The sequence below is a fragment of the Cynocephalus volans genome, chromosome 4, assembly GCF_027409185.1.
Source record: "Cynocephalus volans isolate mCynVol1 chromosome 4, mCynVol1.pri, whole genome shotgun sequence".
NCBI lineage: Eukaryota > Metazoa > Chordata > Mammalia > Dermoptera > Cynocephalidae > Cynocephalus > Cynocephalus volans.
The window spans coordinates 103,217,688-103,230,955 of record NC_084463.1 but is presented as its reverse complement, the minus strand read 5'-3'; the positions used below and the strand labels follow the sequence as shown (position 1 = coordinate 103,230,955).

The 13,268-nt window shown below is 47.1% G+C and overlaps 1 protein-coding gene across 1 annotated transcript; it reads left to right on the top strand.

Annotated features, from left to right (window-relative positions):
- Nucleotides 1-3,995: 3,995 nt before the first annotated feature.
- On the top strand, nt 3,996-11,675 carry TRIM21 (tripartite motif containing 21). The gene is made up of 7 exons (XM_063095337.1): nt 3,996-4,048; nt 5,169-5,622; nt 5,888-5,983; nt 7,109-7,339; nt 9,298-9,320; nt 9,805-9,905; nt 10,215-11,675. Exons 2-7 carry the CDS (start codon nt 5,215-5,217, stop codon nt 10,763-10,765), a joined length of 1,410 nt encoding a protein of 469 aa, XP_062951407.1. The 5' UTR covers nt 3,996-4,048; nt 5,169-5,214; the 3' UTR covers nt 10,766-11,675.
- The last annotated feature ends 1,593 nt before the right edge of the window (nt 11,676-13,268 follow it).

Sequence of the window (13,268 nt, the reverse complement as noted above, 5' to 3'; positions counted from 1 at the left end):
CCTGTTGCTATGACCACTTGTACATAAAAGGCCAATTCTGAGCATGCTTTTTAACTATGCCTAGGAGTGTCTAAACAGTCTCCTAGTGGTGTGTTAGTTACATTGAACCAACAGCAATATGTCCTCACGCGGTAGGTAATATTTGCTGAGACAGACTTGTTTTCCCTTCTATTCTGCCAGCACCACCATTTTTAGACTTACATCATCAGCATATCTGAACAACATCACTTGCGACGAAGGAACTGATTCTACAGTCAAGGAATTCTGGGGTTGCCCGATGGATTTCACTGGTCTTACATGTATCCCATCAGCCAGAAGCAGCTGGCCAATAGAACTCTGGTATGGTCTGATGAAGGCTCAGATATAACACCAGTTTGGAAACCCTGCCTGCTATGGTCTGAATGTTTGTGTCCCCCAAATTTTCATATATAGAAATCTAACCCTCATGGCAATAGTATTGAGGTGGGGACTTTACGAGGTGAATGGGATTAGTGCCCTACTAAAAGAGACTTGAGGGAGCCCCTTTACCCTTCTGCCATGTGAGAACACAGTGAGGAGGTGCCATTGCTGAAGAAAAGAGCAAGTTCTCACCAGACATCAGATCTGCTGGCATGCTGATCTCCACATGCTTAAAATCAGCAACCAATATATGATGACTTTTTTTCATATCTAGTATAAACACTCTCTTTAGAGAATCAAGGGGGGAGGGTGGATATAACCTTCTTTACTTTCAAACTAATAATTCATTTGCAGAACATTTTCTTTCCATTCCCCAACATAGTGCTCACACAGTTTGGAAATCCTAGAGAAGAAGGGAGAAGCCCTTCCACTAGGGGAAGCAAATTTGGTTCTGATAAACTGGAATTTGTAACTACCCCTTGGCTATTTTGGGGGTTCTTTTTTTTTAGAAAAGATGACCAGTAAGGGTATCTTAACCCTTAACTTGGTGTTGTCAGCACCACGCTCACCTGGTGAGCTAACCGACCACCCCTATGTGGGATCCGAATCCATGACCTTGGTGTTATCACCACCACACTCTCCCCAGTGAGCCAAAGGCCGTCCCTACTGGGGTTTCTTAAGACACTAAAGAAACAGGTAGAGAACAGGGTTCCCATACTGGCTGGAATGACTTACCCTATTACCAAGGAGAACTTAGGTTGCTTGTACATAATGGGAGAAACTAGGACTATGCCTAAAACCCAATGTATACACTAGAGAGATTCCTCATTCTTATTGTCCAATAACAGTGGCCAATGTGTTAGGTAGAAAACTTAAGGACACTGATCCTTCAGGAATAAAGATTTGGGTCACCTCACTGAGAAAAGAATATTGACGTACTAAAGTATAATCAGTGAGTGAAAGGAATTTGGAATGAGTGACAACTTTGGTCTTATAGTCAATTACCAAGGTGAGAACTGTAGCAACTATGCATGTTATATTGATTGATCTGTGTGCATTTTATTACACATACACCAAAACAACCTGTATTGTATGTATTAGTATCTATGTTTAACAGAAGAGTCACTAATAGCAATGGGCACCTAGCTAGAAAATAGCAGAGTCAGCACTGAATCCATGTCTGTGCTATTGTGAGACCTATGTTCTTCTCAACTCTCCCAACAATGGCTTACTCAATGCCTGCAGGAAACAACAAAGGGTCTGCAATGATGTGAAGGAGAGTCATTTTCTGAATAGCTGCAAATTCAGATACAAGCCTCCTCTTCCTTTGAGTTTTTTACTCTGTTCCCACTCTACTTTTTTTTTTTTTTTTTAAAGATGACCGGTAAGGGGATCTTAACCTTTGACTTGTTGTCAGCACCACAATCATCCCTATATGGGATCTGAACCCGTGGCCTTGGTGTTATCAGCACCACACTCTCCCAAGTGAGCCACGGGCCGGCCCTCCCACTCTACTTTTTAGGACTGTTTATGTTCCTGGAATCAGATCTGAGTACAGTAGCACAATGTGGACATAAGATATCCCCTGATAGCCTTTCACTAAGCAAAAATTCTCTTAAAAACAGAAGTGGAAATATCAAAGCATGAAGTGTTTTTAGGTTTCTTAAATCTATAATACATATTCAAGAAAAGTTCAACTGATGATTTTACCCTAAGTTATAAGGAACAGAAAAAAAAAAAAGGATGTCTGAGTTGGAAGGAATTGAAAATTCTTCTAGCCTCATATCTTGTCGGGCCTTAAAAACTAACGCCACCTTAAGTGACATTACAAGCAGGGCCACTATGGGCACACAAGGGCGTATTAATGTGGCAGCCTAAGATGGGCGCTGGGAGGAAGTAGGGTGGGAGTGTCTGGGGAACCTTGCCTTAGCCCTTATTGGCCAAATACGTGCTTCTGCGCTCCTGAACACTGAGTGATTGCAATAGCTAGGCACTGAGACAGGATGCATGCTCTCGTAACCTTTAAGCTGATTGGAGGATGTAAAAACCTCCCTTCCCCATTTGCCTTTAAAAGCAAGTGCTTGTGTGATAATAAACGGAGGCAGAACCCCCGCTGCGCTGAGTGTCCTTTAAACCGGACTGGTTGGGGTCGGCGGCTGTGCTCACCTCTCTTCACGGCTCTCTTCCCCGTCTCCTTCCAAAGGGGACAGGAGGGAAAGAGGAATCCGGGCCATTTGCTCGCCCACCAAAAGGAATGAGGCTAGGCTGCTCGGTCGGCCAGCCGCGGACCCGGCAATATCTCTTCCCTTTTCTCTTCTGCAGCTTATGACCACAGCCTTACTACCTGTCCCTGCAGTTTCTGCTTGAACTGACAGGACAGTCTGTTATCTCTGGGCTGTTTAAAATGAGGGTATTCCCTGGACCTTTAGGTCTCATGCACCTATGCTCACCACATCACCTTAAGCAAGTTGCTTCACTCCAGTCAGCTTCAGGGTCTTCCCCTGCAATATGACTATAATAACCCCTAAATCACCAAATTGTTGTGTGGCTTAAATAATATAACCTGACATAGCAGCATTATTCACAATAGCTAAAAGGTGGGAGGAACCCAATTATTGATCGACAGATAAATGGATAAACAAAATGTATATACATACAATGAAACATTATTCAGTCTTAAAAAGGAAAGAAATTCTGACACATGATACAATATGGATGAACCTGGAGGACATTACGCTAAATGAAATAAAGCAGTCATTAAAAGACATCTGCTTTATGATCCCATTTACAGGAGGCAACTAGAGTAGTCAAATTCATCGAGACAGAAAATAAAATGGTGGTTTCCAGGGATTGAGGGGAGGGGGAAATGGGGAGTTGTTGAATGAGTACAGAGTTTCGGTTTGGGATGATGCAAAAGTTCTGGAGATGGATAGCAGTGACGGTTGCACACAATGTGAGTGTACTTAATGCCACTATGCACTTAAAAACAGTGAAGATAGTAACTTTTATGTTCTGTCTATCTTATCACAATTAATAATAATAATATAGCCTGAAAATATCTCTAGATCTGTGACAAGACAGTTGATGCTCAATAAATGTCAATTCCCTTCTCAACACTCACTGGTGTGATATCTGCCTTGAGGTCATGTGGAATAAGTATCTCATCCCCAGGTGTTAGAAGAATACCAGTCCTCACGTGAAAAGGAATTCGTTTCTGGAAGCAGGAAGCAGATGGTGGGAGGGAGAGCGCCGGGCACTCTTGTCTGCATCCGGACCTCCTCAAAAGCAGCTTCCAGACGCACACACAGCACCTAGGTGTGGGGCAATGACCAGCGTCAAACAAGCAGCGCCGACTCCTCCGTCTGGTCGATAAGGGAGCGCGCCCCTAGGACCGCCTGCCGCCGAGCTTCCACTCTGGCCCGGCCTCCTAGAATCCCGAAGAGGCATCAAAAGCCGCCGAAGCCTCCCGCAGCCCGACTCCGCCTCCCGCAGCCCGACTCCGCCTCCCGCCTCCTCTGCGGCCCCGCCCCTTCGATTTTCCGCTCCTCCCGCTGCTCCTCCCACCCTCCTCTCCTCTCTCACACTTGCCTCTTAGAGGAAACTGAAAGTGAAATAGACAGCCGCTGACCACGCTGGGTCCCCTGATAAGGTGAGTGAGCCCCGCTAAACCAAGGTTCCCCTGCCCTCCCTAGGGGACCTGTGTCCCCTCCTCAGATTTAAAGAGCCCCTTCCAGCCAGTCACCAGCCCTAGAGCCTTCGGTCCCGCTTGCCCCTTCTCCGCAGCAGGGCTTGCTCAGTCCCAAGCCCAGTAGTTCTTCCTGCGCTGGCCTTTCTACCTAGGAGAAGGGTGCGCTGGGAAGGTGACAGCTGGGAAGGTGACAGCTGGGAAGGGTGCGCTGGGAAGGGGGCTCGGGCTGCCCTGATGCTGGCGCCTGAGCTGAAACTGTAACCAAGCCCCGAGGGCGGCCCAGGGACCCCGGTGTGGGGGAGGTCTGCAATCCTTGAGACCTTTACTCCTATAAGCCCCCTGTAGAGATGAAGTGGACAGGCTGTTAAGGATGTTCGACTAGAAATTCATTCGGCTTCAACACTGCTCTATATACTCCAGGGAAAGTGAAAGCAGGAACTAGGTTTGGAGTAGCTCAGAGAAGAGCCTACTGAGTGCTTGCCACACATTCATATGTGTGTGTATGTGTGTGTGCATACGTATGTATGTGCATACATATATGCACATATATGAATATATTTATACTTGTATGTAAGAATATATCATAATAAATATAAATTTTCATATATATGAGTATCTTTGTATGTATATACACCTGACTTACACCATTATTGTAAAGATTAATGAAGATGTACCCAAAGCATGTAGCATGTTCTCTGGCACATGGAAGGTGCATGGTAGATGGTCACTATTATTATAATTATCTTAGTAACACGGAGACCTGGTTGAATGAGACCAGCGAAGATGGATGGGAAAAGCCTGGCACTGAGGGTTTAAGCAGAAATGGACATGATGAAAGTAGAATTTACAGCTTTATCTTTGAGGTTCTCACCAATTTTCCCTGCCACTTTTGTGGACTCAGTTTGTCCTCCTGTCTGGCTGGATCAATGGAGGAGAAGTGCTTGTTATTGAGGTCGATGTTCTTGTCTTTTCTTGTTTTCATCCCTCCAATTTACTTTCCTTCATGTTTTCATTTGCATCACTTGTTTTTCTCATGCAAACCTTCTCATTTCCTCTTTTCCTTTTCTTCTCTCTCCACCAGACCCCCCTAAGGTCTCCACTGTGCTGCTTAACAAGAACATTGCCCTATGGCCTCAGCAATGCCCCTGGCAATGATGTGGGAGGAGGCCACGTGCCCTGTCTGCCTGGATCCCATGGTGGAGCCTGCAAGCATCGAATGCGGCCACAGCTTCTGCCGCGAATGCATCTCTCAGGTTGGGAAGGATGGGGGCAAGGTCTGTCCTGTGTGCCGGCACCATTTTCTGCTCAAGAACCTCCGGCCCAATCGGCAGCTAGCAAACATGGTGGACAACCTTAAACAAATCAGCCAGGAAGCCAAGGATGGCACACAGGGGGAGCAGTGTGGGGTGCATGGAGAGAAACTACACCTGTTCTGTGAGAAAGATGGGAAGGCTCTCTGCTGGGTGTGTGTCCAATCCCGAAAACACCGTGACCACCCTATGATCCCTATTGAAGAGGCTGCTCAGGAGTACCAGGTGAGGCCTTAGCACAGAGACATGAGTGGGAAGAAAGAAAATGGGCCCTGGTAAGTGCTTTGCTCCCCAGAGCTGCAGATGGGAGTTGAGGGGTTGTAGAAAGGAGGGGTGTCTCCCTCCTTCTGTGTCTAACATAAGGGGAGAATTGCAGGCTAAACAGAACCTTCGCATTCGCCCTCTCCTGGGGAATGAGAAAATGCTGCAAGGATCACCTCACCTTGCTTCTTGATCAGGTTGGGGATTAACCTGCTATCTTTTTTTGCAGGAGAAGCTCCAGGTGGCATTACAGAAACTGAGAGAAGAGCAGAAGGTGGCTGAGAAGTTGGAAGTGGATGTAGCAACAAACAGAGCAGCCTGGAAGGCAAGATCCATGTCCTGAAGGGGATCTTAGATCAGAAGGCTGGGCAGGGTTGAGAGTGCTGAACTCAAGACAGCCCTAACCATAGCTGTATGCAGAGTGATAGAATTGCTATCTCTCACTCTCCAAGAACCTCTGGTCTCCAGATAGAGGGGAATAAAAAGGATGGAGGCTCAAAAGAGAGCTCCCACTCAGGCACAAAGATCACGAATCAGAGGAGAAGGTGCTGAGAGGACCAAGCTATACCCTAAAGCTCCCTGCTCCTCTCAGCCCAGTCTTGGGGGACGACAGCATCAGTACCTTGGTGTCTGGAACAGAGGTGTCCCAGGAGAGAAGCCCAACTGCTGGGCCTTTCAGGAAATAAGGGCCATGAGGAACAGACTTATGGGAGCCATCATGGCCTGAGGTAGAAAAACCAGTCTGATCACATGGTTGCTTGACATTGTCCAGATCACTGGTCCAAAGTGTAATGGAGAACTAAAGCTTGATCTGCACTGGCAGTTTGCCTGTAGAGGTGAGGCATGTCAGGGATTAGAGAGGAGTGGAAGGAGTTCATGTCCAGAGATCCCAGAAAAGGGAGATTTGAGATTGGGATCAGGTGGGTCAAGTTATGGTGGCAAAAGGGGCCATTCTGTGTCATCGGGTAACCTTCCAGTTACTAGCAGGAAAGGACAAGTAAAGGATGTCCCAAAGCTACCCTTTCCCCAGGGCTTAGTAATGGTATTGTGAGCCTACCTTTGTGAGGTTGTTGGGAGTGGGAACGGAAGATACACTCTCTCAGTAACCCATCGAGACATGAAGACAAAGGGACACACTTGGGTGATGATGCATTTTGGAAGAGGTTGAGGCAAGTCTCTGATGCCATAGGTTCATGCATCTGCGGTTGTAGGCCAGCCACATTCTGCCCCCCACACACAAATCTCATTCCTCCCTCAGTCTGAGAAATCACCCCCTCTCTCCCCAGCAAAATGGTGTGTGTGTGTGTGTGTGTATGTGTGTGTGTGTTTATTCCTAGTCAGCACCATAGTTGTGAGTCTCCAGGGAATAGGAATAGGTACCAACACTCCCAACCACAAAGCCTGGGAGATTTTCATAAAAACTACCTCTCTATTTCCTTCAACACCAAAGAGGAAGGTTGAGGCACACAAATCGAGGATTCATGCAGAGTTTGCACAGCAGAAAAACTTCCTGGCTGAAGAGGAACAGAGGCAGATACAGCAGCTGGAGAAGGATGAAAGGGAACAGCTGAGAATCCTGGGGGAGACAGAGGCTGAGCTGGCCCAGCAGAGCCAGGCCCTGCAGGAGCTGATCTCAGAGCTGGAGCGGAGGAGTCGGGGCTCAGCACTGGAGCTGCTGCAGGTAAGACAGAGAGAGAGGCCTCCCTCTGAGACTCAGGGAGTAACTAGAAAAAGCCAGAGCTATCTGGAGTGTTCTTAACTAAACTGGAATTCGGACCCATGAGTGGCTTGCATTCAAGGCAAAAATGGGTACAGATTTAGGAGAGACTATTCCATTCAGCAATTAACAGAAGTGGACATCCCTGGTCAGTGGCTGCTCTAACACTTATCAAGTGTGGAACTTTGAGAAAGTTCCTTAATCTTTCTGAGCACTGGATTTTCATGTTAAGTGGATATTACAATACTACATATCCCAAAGGATTTCTATGAGGATTAAATGAGAAAATCCACTGAGGCTCTTAGATGAGTGTCTAGACATGGAGAGGTTTTAATAAATGTAATATAACTAAAAACACTGAACTGACACAGTAGAGACAGTAGCCCAGTCCCAGCCCTGCCACCAATTCTCTCTGTAACTCTAGGTTAAATAATTTTCCCTTCCTAGACCTAATTTCTCCACTCATGAAACAAGGAGGGCGTGGACTAAATAACAAAGGCTCCCCAAACTTAAGTCATAAATGTATCTTCTTTACACTTTCTGCCACTTCTGTGAACTACCTAAATGATTTTAACATGTTATTTTTCTTTAAATTGTCTCACTCTTTCCCCTGCATAAATTTAGTTTAGAAGGAAATTTTTCCAAGGCAATAGTAGCGAAGAATCATGGGCTGATATGTCACTGATTTTTTCTAATTTATTTCATAACAATAATAATAATAACTGCAAATTCATAAATAGCACATATGGGCCGGCCGGTGGCTCACTCGGGAGAGTGCAGTGCTGATAACACCAAAGCCCCGGGTTCGGATCCCATATATGGATGGCCGGTTTGCTCACTGGCTGAGTGTGGTGCTGACAACACCAAGTCAAGGGTTAAGATCCCCTTACCGGTCATCTTTTAAAAAAATAAATAAATAAATAAATAAATATAAATAAATAAATAAATAGCACATGTTACATGCTGGGCATTCAGATGAGTGTTACTATTATCTACATTTTATAGATGAGAAAACTAAGGCACAGAGAAGTTAAGAGACTTAGTGAAAGAATTAAAGCTGGATAACTTGACTAAGTTCACCCAAAGAATAAGAGGTAAAATAAGTATGTAACTTGAAAAAAAAATCATTGATGTATGTTCTACTTAAAACCACCTTGCATTATTCTCCCAATGATACATATGTTTGCTCTACTTTGGGGACACTGTGGACCGGATGGCCTCAGTAGTCCCTTCTGCTCTAACATTCTGCAGTTCTTTCCCCACACCTTTTTACTCTCTCTCAGTCAGATGTGGTCATGAGGTTACTTCTTTCTGATTTGTGCGAAAATCTGATTGTATTGACTTGGTGGGCTCTCAACTGCCTGACATTGAACTGGGCTTTCTAATGCACTTTTGACTGGGTCTAGGAGCCTGCCAGTTCTCATCCCAACCCTTGCAACACAATGTTCTCAGGTGATTTGATGTCACCTACAGGAGGGGGCAACATTAACTACAGCATAGGACAGATCTTTAACTAGCCAACCCTTCTTCCTGAAGCAACTCAAACCCGCAAGTGAGAGTAGTTTCTGGGCATCCTAACCCAGCCATTCTCTCCCCGCAGCTGGCTCTGGGCTTCGGCCAGGCTGGGCTATTTGCCCTCGTCCACACTCTTCCCTCCACTTCCCTACCCTCAAGAATCTGGTCTTTCTCATTGTTTTCTGAGTCAGAGTCCTTAAATTGATCCTTCCCTGGCTATAGGTCATGCCATGCTGGGTTTTTGGTTACCCCACAAGCAGCCACACATCCTTTATGCTCCAAGCTGGTCCAGAAGAATGGGGCAGAGCAGCGCCCCAGGGACCACAGGGTGGCATCACATCACCCACAGGACTGACAGTGGCAAACCAACAAATCCAGAACTTACTCTCTGTCTCTTTTCTCTTCAGGAAGTGAGAATTGTCCTGGAAAGGTAAGGAGAGGGGGTGGCAGGAAGCATATATACACCATGAAAAAGATTACTGAGTTAGAAATGCATGCACTGAAGTTTTCCCCATCCACCTCTCTATTCTCAAAGACCTAAACCTCTGTAAAATATTTCTGGTCTCAGAAGGCTAAGAAATGAACATTTCAATTGGTGAATCACCCAGAGTAATTGGACTATAACGTCTTCACACAGTAAAGCCCTGACAAACAGGGAAATCCTGAGAAGTTCTGAGTCTACATCCTGTCCGCATGCTGCAGAGGCTCATGTAACCAGGAACTCCTGGATAGGAACTAAACACACATTTTTTTGCCTCTCACCCCCCACCCTCAGAAACCTGAACACAAGACGTATTTGTAATTTTCGTGTTGAGTTAAATTATCAGAGTTCTTCACAAAAGAGGTCATGGTGTTAGGGCTTAGGCTAGGAGATAGGGGTGGGAAATAGGGGTCTTAAACTCTCTTTCCCCCAGGAGTGAGGCCTGGAACTTGAAGAAGCTGGATATTGTCTCCCCAGACATGAGGAATGTGTGCCATGTGCCGGGGCTGAAGGAGATGCTGAGGACATGTGGAGGTGAGGCAAGCTCTAGGTGTGTGGGACTGGAGCAGAAGCGGATAAGCGTGGTCAGAGTGGGTGTCAGGGTCAGGGAGAATGGAGCATGGAGGAGAGATGGCAGGTCGGAGTAGGTGGGGCAGAGACAGAGGTAGAGAAAATCGTTCCCTCAAAGGTCAGGGCAAGGGCCAGAGCTGGCTGGGGGTCATTTCCTCACATGGTGAGGCTTAGGGTCACCTCCTCATCCTCGCCCTGGGGTTTATACGAATCCCCCACTATAGGCACACAGACTCGCCACACACAGGCCTGACTGTGGTCCTCTTCCTGCAGTACACATCACTCTGGATCCAGACACAGCCAATTCGTGGCTCATCCTTTCAGAGGATCGGAGACAAGTGAGGCTTGGAGACACCCAGCAAAAGATGCCTGAAAATGAAGAGAGATTTGATAGTTATCCCATGGTCCTAGGTGTGCAACGCTTCAACTCTGGAAAATTTTACTGGGAGGTAGATGTGACAGGAAAGGAGGCCTGGGACCTGGGGGTTTGTAGCGACTCTGTGCAGAGGAAAGGGCATTTTTCGCTCAGCCCCAAGAGTGGCTTCTGGACAATTTGGATGTGGAACAAACAAAATTATCAGGCTGGCACATTGCCCCAGACTCCCCTCCACCTTCAGGTACCTCCATGCCAAATTGGGATCTTCCTGGACTGTGAGGCTGGCACTGTCTCCTTTTACAATGTCACTGACCATGGCTCCCTCATCTATGCCTTCTCTGAATGTGCCTTCACTGAAACTCTGAGGCCCTTCTTCAATCCTGGTTTTGATGACAGAGGAAGAAACGGAGCCCCTCTGACCCTCTGTCCACTAAAGATGGGATGGTAGGGACCCATTGATTATTCGTGACTCTCTCTGGACACTGCCACCTCCTCCCTGCCCATATACCCTTCTCAGTCACTGACCTTGCCTCTTCTTTCCATGAACTCTGAACTACCTTTGTCTCTGCAGAGGTGTCAGGATCCCAGCAAGTAGGCTTTAGCAGGGAGGTAACTACAAGTCAACATCAAATGACCTTCAACATCAATATTTGTCCCCTATATTGCTATATCAATCCCTCCAGTGGAGCAGACTCCTCAGATTTGACCCAAACTCATCTGGATCAACCAAAAAACATGTTTCTATCTTCTTTATGTGACTTAGGTTTTGTTTTCCCCTTGCCACCTCGAGGCTATTGCCTTTGGTCAGATCTCTATTATATCTTGCATGGTTTGCAAAAAGGCTTTCTAAAATAATTGTGCCTCAATCTGCACCATTCAGTCCTTGTTCCTTAAGCCTGAAGTACTTGACAACTCTGAACGTGATTAATATTGTTGTATCTTTAACATTGCACATGTTTTTTCCTGCCTGGACTGCCCTTCCCTCTTGTACATCTGGAATATTTTGTCTTGGACTGTAAGACCCAGGTCAAGAATCTCTTCTGTAACTCCTCATAGCAGCCACTGTGGTGACAGAGGTCATTTGAGGCTCTGATCACTGCCTGAGAGGACATTACCTCCTCATAACTAGGGAACTCCTGGTTTTGAAAGACAAAGTTCTCCTGGGGCTGGTATAGCTCTCTGGACCTCTGCATCTCTGACCCTCACAGACCTGAGATGCCTTCTGTCCATGTTCTCAGTAGGTTGACTGGTGACAGCGTCAAAGTACCTGGAGCTCTCTGTCCATGGAGGGTCAAGGCTGGGGTGCCCCCTGCTTTCAGTGTTCTTCCCTACAAATGGCAAACTCCTACTACCCCTGAAACATCTGATTTTGATATTTCTCTCTGAAATGCCCCTTTCTTGGGCATATCTTTCTCTCCTTTTAAGAAGAATAAATGTTGCCTCTACTAAGGCGTAGCAGAGAAAGGGTGCATATGCAGTGGGTGTGACCACACCCCCAGTTGTGGGGGAGGGGTTTTGAGCCTGGAGAAGTGTGTGTCTGTGTCAGCAGGTGAGCACATGAGAACCAGGAAGAAAAGGCCATTTGTCTTCCAGAAGGTACTGCTGCAGAGGTTAAAGTATCCTGTCAGCCAAGGTGAGAGGAGACTGTGGAGGTGAGAAGAGAACACTGCAGCAGAGAGTGATGGTGAAGTGTGGGTTTCATCTCCTTCCATCTGTAAACAGCCTCCCTCCTCTCAAACTCCTGCCCCCAGCCTCACATCTTCTACTTGCATGGTTTGGTGTTAGAAAGAAGAGTGTGAAAGTGTGTGAAAAATCCAAATAAAGGAATCATCTAAGTCCCTGGGCTCAGCCGCTAACGAGACCTCTCAAGCATCTGCAGCTCAGGCTGTTCCTCAGGGCCAGGGGTCTTGGGATGGGAGGACAGAGAGAAGAAGAGCAGGAGCCATTCCAGGGTCAAATTGCATCTCTGGGAAGGGAAGGGCCCAGGCACCCGCCACTGCAGAGATCCAGGAGGGTGGGGGCTGAGCATGGTCTCAGGTCAGAAGAAAATGATGGGACATGGGCTCCTTCTAGTGTGTCCCCATATGGGAATTGTGACAGATTCCTTCTCTTACTTCTCTTGCCTTCTCTCAAATGCAGAGCATCCTTCTTTGTTTCCACTTCCTCCCTCTGTTCTCTCTGATAGAAGAAACCATTCTTTCTGTCCTCACCCCTTCCCTTTCCTTCCAGATTCAGATCCCTCAGCCCTGGATGGTTCTGCCTCATCCCACCTACCTCTGAACTGCTCCCCAGTCAGTGGGTTCTGTGGTTGCTCTCTGCCTCCCTCCTCACCCCTGCACCCACAGACTTCTCAACACACTTTGTTCTTGGCCCCACTTTTGACCAAGATCTCAGATGGCTGCTGGTAGATTCTGTCAAGGTCCCCCCATGGGGTAAAGGGCAGAGCCTGGAAGCCTGTGAAGCTGGTCTCCCTGGATCTCCTACAGGAATTGTCCAACCTGGTGAGGGACTGCAGGTGGGGAGGGTTAAGGTACAGACGAGGCTGGAAATAGTTAGTGTCTTCCCAGGGGATTGTGAGTCCCTGCAGCATGTGACCCTGGGTGCTTCTTGGTAGATGAAATTTCCTCCCTACTGCAGTTCCTAAAACCCATGGATTGGGGCTGGAGCTCTCCCCAATCATATCCTGATCATAACAGAGTGGGAGCATAATGGAGCATTTCAGATACTGCAGGCCTATAAGTGTGAGGCACACCTGTCCAGAGAGACAGAATGTGGCCACATCCTCTCTAAGCCTCCTTCTGATTCTGCCTTGGGAACTATTTCAGTAGAGAGAAGTGTCCAGTACCTGTTCAGTGTCAGTCCATCAGTCCCTGGATCTGAAGAGCCCACAGCCCTCCCCAGGCCTCTGTGTCTGTAAGGAAAGCCCCAGCAACAGGGAGCAGCAGCCACAT

What these genes read in the sequence shown, in the direction of transcription:
- TRIM21 (XM_063095337.1), top strand. Translation starts at nt 5,215, where the DNA reads ATGGCCTCAGCAATGCCCCTGGCAATGATGTGGGAGGAGGCCACGTGC. An exon ending in CAAACAGAGCAGCCTGGAAG is followed by an intron (nt 5,984 to 7,108) that starts GCAAGATCCATG and finishes TCAACACCAAAG; the next exon opens with AGGAAGGTTGAGGCACACAA. An exon ending in GTGAGAATTGTCCTGGAAAG is followed by an intron (nt 9,321 to 9,804) that starts GTAAGGAGAGGG and finishes TCTTTCCCCCAG; the next exon opens with GAGTGAGGCCTGGAACTTGA.